The sequence below is a fragment of the Epinephelus moara genome, chromosome 10 (assembly GCF_006386435.1).
Source record: "Epinephelus moara isolate mb chromosome 10, YSFRI_EMoa_1.0, whole genome shotgun sequence".
NCBI classification, from domain to species: domain Eukaryota; kingdom Metazoa; phylum Chordata; class Actinopteri; order Perciformes; family Serranidae; genus Epinephelus; species Epinephelus moara.
In genome coordinates, this window is record NC_065515.1 from 3,143,489 (window position 1) to 3,146,759 (window position 3,271).

General features: G+C 46.0%; 1 protein-coding gene across 1 annotated transcript in view; it reads right to left on the bottom strand.

Annotated features, from left to right (window-relative positions):
- grin3bb (glutamate receptor, ionotropic, N-methyl-D-aspartate 3Bb) overlaps window positions 1–3,271 on the bottom strand; it is a 176,221-nt gene that overhangs the window by 11,636 nt on the left and 161,314 nt on the right. Inside the window, exon 4 of the mRNA XM_050054121.1 lies at window positions 1,526–1,671. Coding sequence (XP_049910078.1) covers window positions 1,526–1,671 — 146 coding nt within the window. The remainder of the gene's footprint in view (window positions 1–1,525; window positions 1,672–3,271) is intronic.

Genomic DNA, 3,271 nt, shown 5'->3' on the forward strand with positions numbered 1-3,271 from the left:
GTTTGCCTGAGCCAAGCCCCAGGCCTCCCCAGCCAAACTGAACATTACCTACAATCTCTGCATGCCTAGGAGCTGCCTCTGCCTCCTGAACTGCCGATCTTGGGTTCCACTTCCTCCCCTTGGTTGGATTTGGAACCACACTCCTAACTACCACGTCCTTATTCCCAGATAACAACAGCTCTGTCCTGACCTTGGTACATTTAAATTCCTCTGTTAAACTAGATACTGGCAGCTGAAGTATCCCTTTTCCTAATATAGGAGCTAACCGACTTTTCAATTCTCTCCACAACGGATATTGGAATTTCATAAATTGACAATGGCCACATTAACCTAGGAAAAAACACAAAATCCACCAAAATATCTACATTCCACAACATGGTCGGAAAACTGTGTGGCTCCACTCTCCACACATGGAGCAACTGACTAACTTTTCTCCTCAGTCCATGCATGACCAGGATAAAAACTTCTGCCGCCATGTGTTGATTCTGTATTTTTGGAGCGTTCATCAGGAGAACATGAACCTGTTATCTACAGAACCACAGAGTGACGGGACAGAACCACTGTGGGAACACACGGAGCAGCAGAACATCACAGTGAAACTTAACTCGTTCTGTCTGAATGTTTGGATTCACTTGTAAATGGCTACTGCTCTCGTCCATCAACCTGATCCGGTCTGATCTGGTCTGATCTGACCTGATCGGTTTTCCTCCCAACACTCAGACCTCCACAAACTGAACTGAATGTGAGTTTAACTCAGTGACATCACATCCATTAGTGTTTCAACTTCCTGTTTCAGAACTGTGAGGATCTGAGTTCTGTTCTGAGAGCTGTCCCGTCTGTTCTCTGTATCGTGTTCTTATGTTCTCATGTGTTCTTGTGTGTTCTCATGTGTTTTTGTGTGTTCTCGTGTGTTCTCATGTGTTCTTGTGTGTTCTCGTGTGTTCTTGTGTATTCTCGTGTTTCTCATGTGTTCTCATGTGTTCTTGTGTTCTTATGTGTTCTCGTGTGTTCTTGTGTGTTCTCGTGCGTTCTCATGTGTTCTCGTGTTCTTGTGTGTTCTCGTGTGTTCTTGTGTGTTCTCATGTGTTCTCGTGTATTCTCGTGTGTTCTCATGTGTTCTCGCGTGTTCTCGTGTGTTCTTGTGTGTTCTTGTGTGTTCTCGCGTGTTCTCGCGTGTTCCCGCGTGTTCTGCACAGACAGAGTTCTCATGTTTGTGTGGGCCACTGTGAAGTCTGCCCGTCACCTCTGTTAAACTCTGTCTCTTCCTCTGTCTCTGTCTCTTCCTCTGTGTTTTTGTGTGTTCTCGTGTGTTCTCGTGTTCTCAGGTTCACTCATGTTCTCGCGTGTTCTCGCGTGTTCTTGTGTGTTCTTGTGTGTTCTCGTGTGTTCTCGTGTGTTCTTGTGTGTTCTTGTGTATTTTCATGTGTTCGTATGTGTTCGTATGTGTTCTTGCGTGTTCTTGTGTGTTCTCGTGTGTTCTCGTGTGTTCTCGCGTTTTCTCGCGTGTCCTCGTGTGATCTCTTACTTGAGAGTGGCGACCCCCTCAGGTGTGGTTGGTTCGTTGAAGCGTCTCATGTACTCGTGCATCTCTGGGAAACTCTTCTTCATGTAATCCTCGGCGCTGCTCTCCCTCACCGTCCCAAAACGAAAACCCTGCGACGGGTGATGCAGCTGAAACACAGACGAAGAGGAGGAAGAGGAAGAGGGAAAGGAGGATGAGGAGGAAGAGGAAGAGACAGAGTTTAACAGAGGTGACGGGCAGACTTCACAGTGGCCCACACAAACATGAGAACTCTGTCTGTGCAGGTCGGTTCCTTCAGGCTGGGCGTGGTCACGGTGACGTGGTTTATTGAAGAATCTCAATGACAAGGAATCGATCTATTGTAGACACAGCTCACAATGAGACACTCTTATACCTAACTTTCCATGTATGTGTGTGTGTGTGTGTGTTCACTCTGAGGCTTCTGTGACACGTTCAGGAACATGTTGGTTCTCCAACCCTGACGTTCACGTCCTGTATGTGTCAAACTATCGTCCTCCCGACAGAAGACATGACTGGTCACCTGAGGACATCCCCGTCATACATCATGTCCTCAGATTTAGTTTGATCATCAGGTCTGTGCTGATTGGCTCTCTCCTGAATAACTTGGTGCTCGTCTGTGGTGATGTCATCGCTGACATCACTCTGATCTGCTCAGGCTGAAAACAGCAGCACGTGATTAAAGTGACTGAAAGAAATAATGTGTTACGTGTGGATATGAACATATAAACACACACACACACACACACACACACACACACACACACACACTTTGGTCGCCATCGTTGTGACTCTGAATAATTAATTATTGGATGGTCCTGGAGCTTTGACACATTGACCGTATCGCTCTGCTCATTTCCTGTCAGCTCTCAGACTCTTTCAGCAGACAGAAAACACGGCGGCGGCTTTAACGCTCGCCTGAGTCCACGCCGCACTGATCAGTTTAAGTTTCACGATGCATCAAATGTCTGAGGCGTTGATGAACGCAACATCTCCACAACAACAGGAAACAAAGGAACTCCTTCAGTCAGTGTCGGGATGAACTTCCTGTGATAATGTGGGACATGGTGGACTCTCAGGTTCTGCTGGGACAGGATCTGTGGGTCAGGGTCTAGGGTCAGAGTCAGGGTTCTGTTTAGTTCCTTAACAAACCACAGGTGTTGTAGTGGCGTTCCTTCTGGACGTCAAAAAAGCCACTTCACGAGCTGTAGGCACAGTAACTTAAATCTGATGTGAACGACAGGAGATGTTATCCAGTTTAAAAATGTTCAATGAAAAAATAAAGTTCAAATTACAGTCTGTCACACGGTAGAAAAACTATATGCTCCTGTGCCTGCTGCAGCTCTGTCTTCATTCTACTGTGCACATGACTCCCTAAATTAAAGGTGCCATAGGCAAGTTTTGTGGAAGGGAGCATATGTATTATACAATCAACATGAGTTTGTTTTTAAACTTTTCACATTATTGATCTCTTATATACATTACATTACATAAAATTATGAATTATGCATAATATTTAAATTAACTTGTCACACTTGCTGTCACACTTGCTGTCACACTTGCTGTCACACCTGCTGTCACACCTGCTGTCACACCTGCTGTTACACCTGCTGTCACACCTGCTGTCACACTTGCAGTTACACCTGCTGTCACACTTGCTGTCACACCTGCTGTCACACCTGCAGTTACACCTGCTGTCACACTTGCTGTCACACCTGCTGTCACACCTGC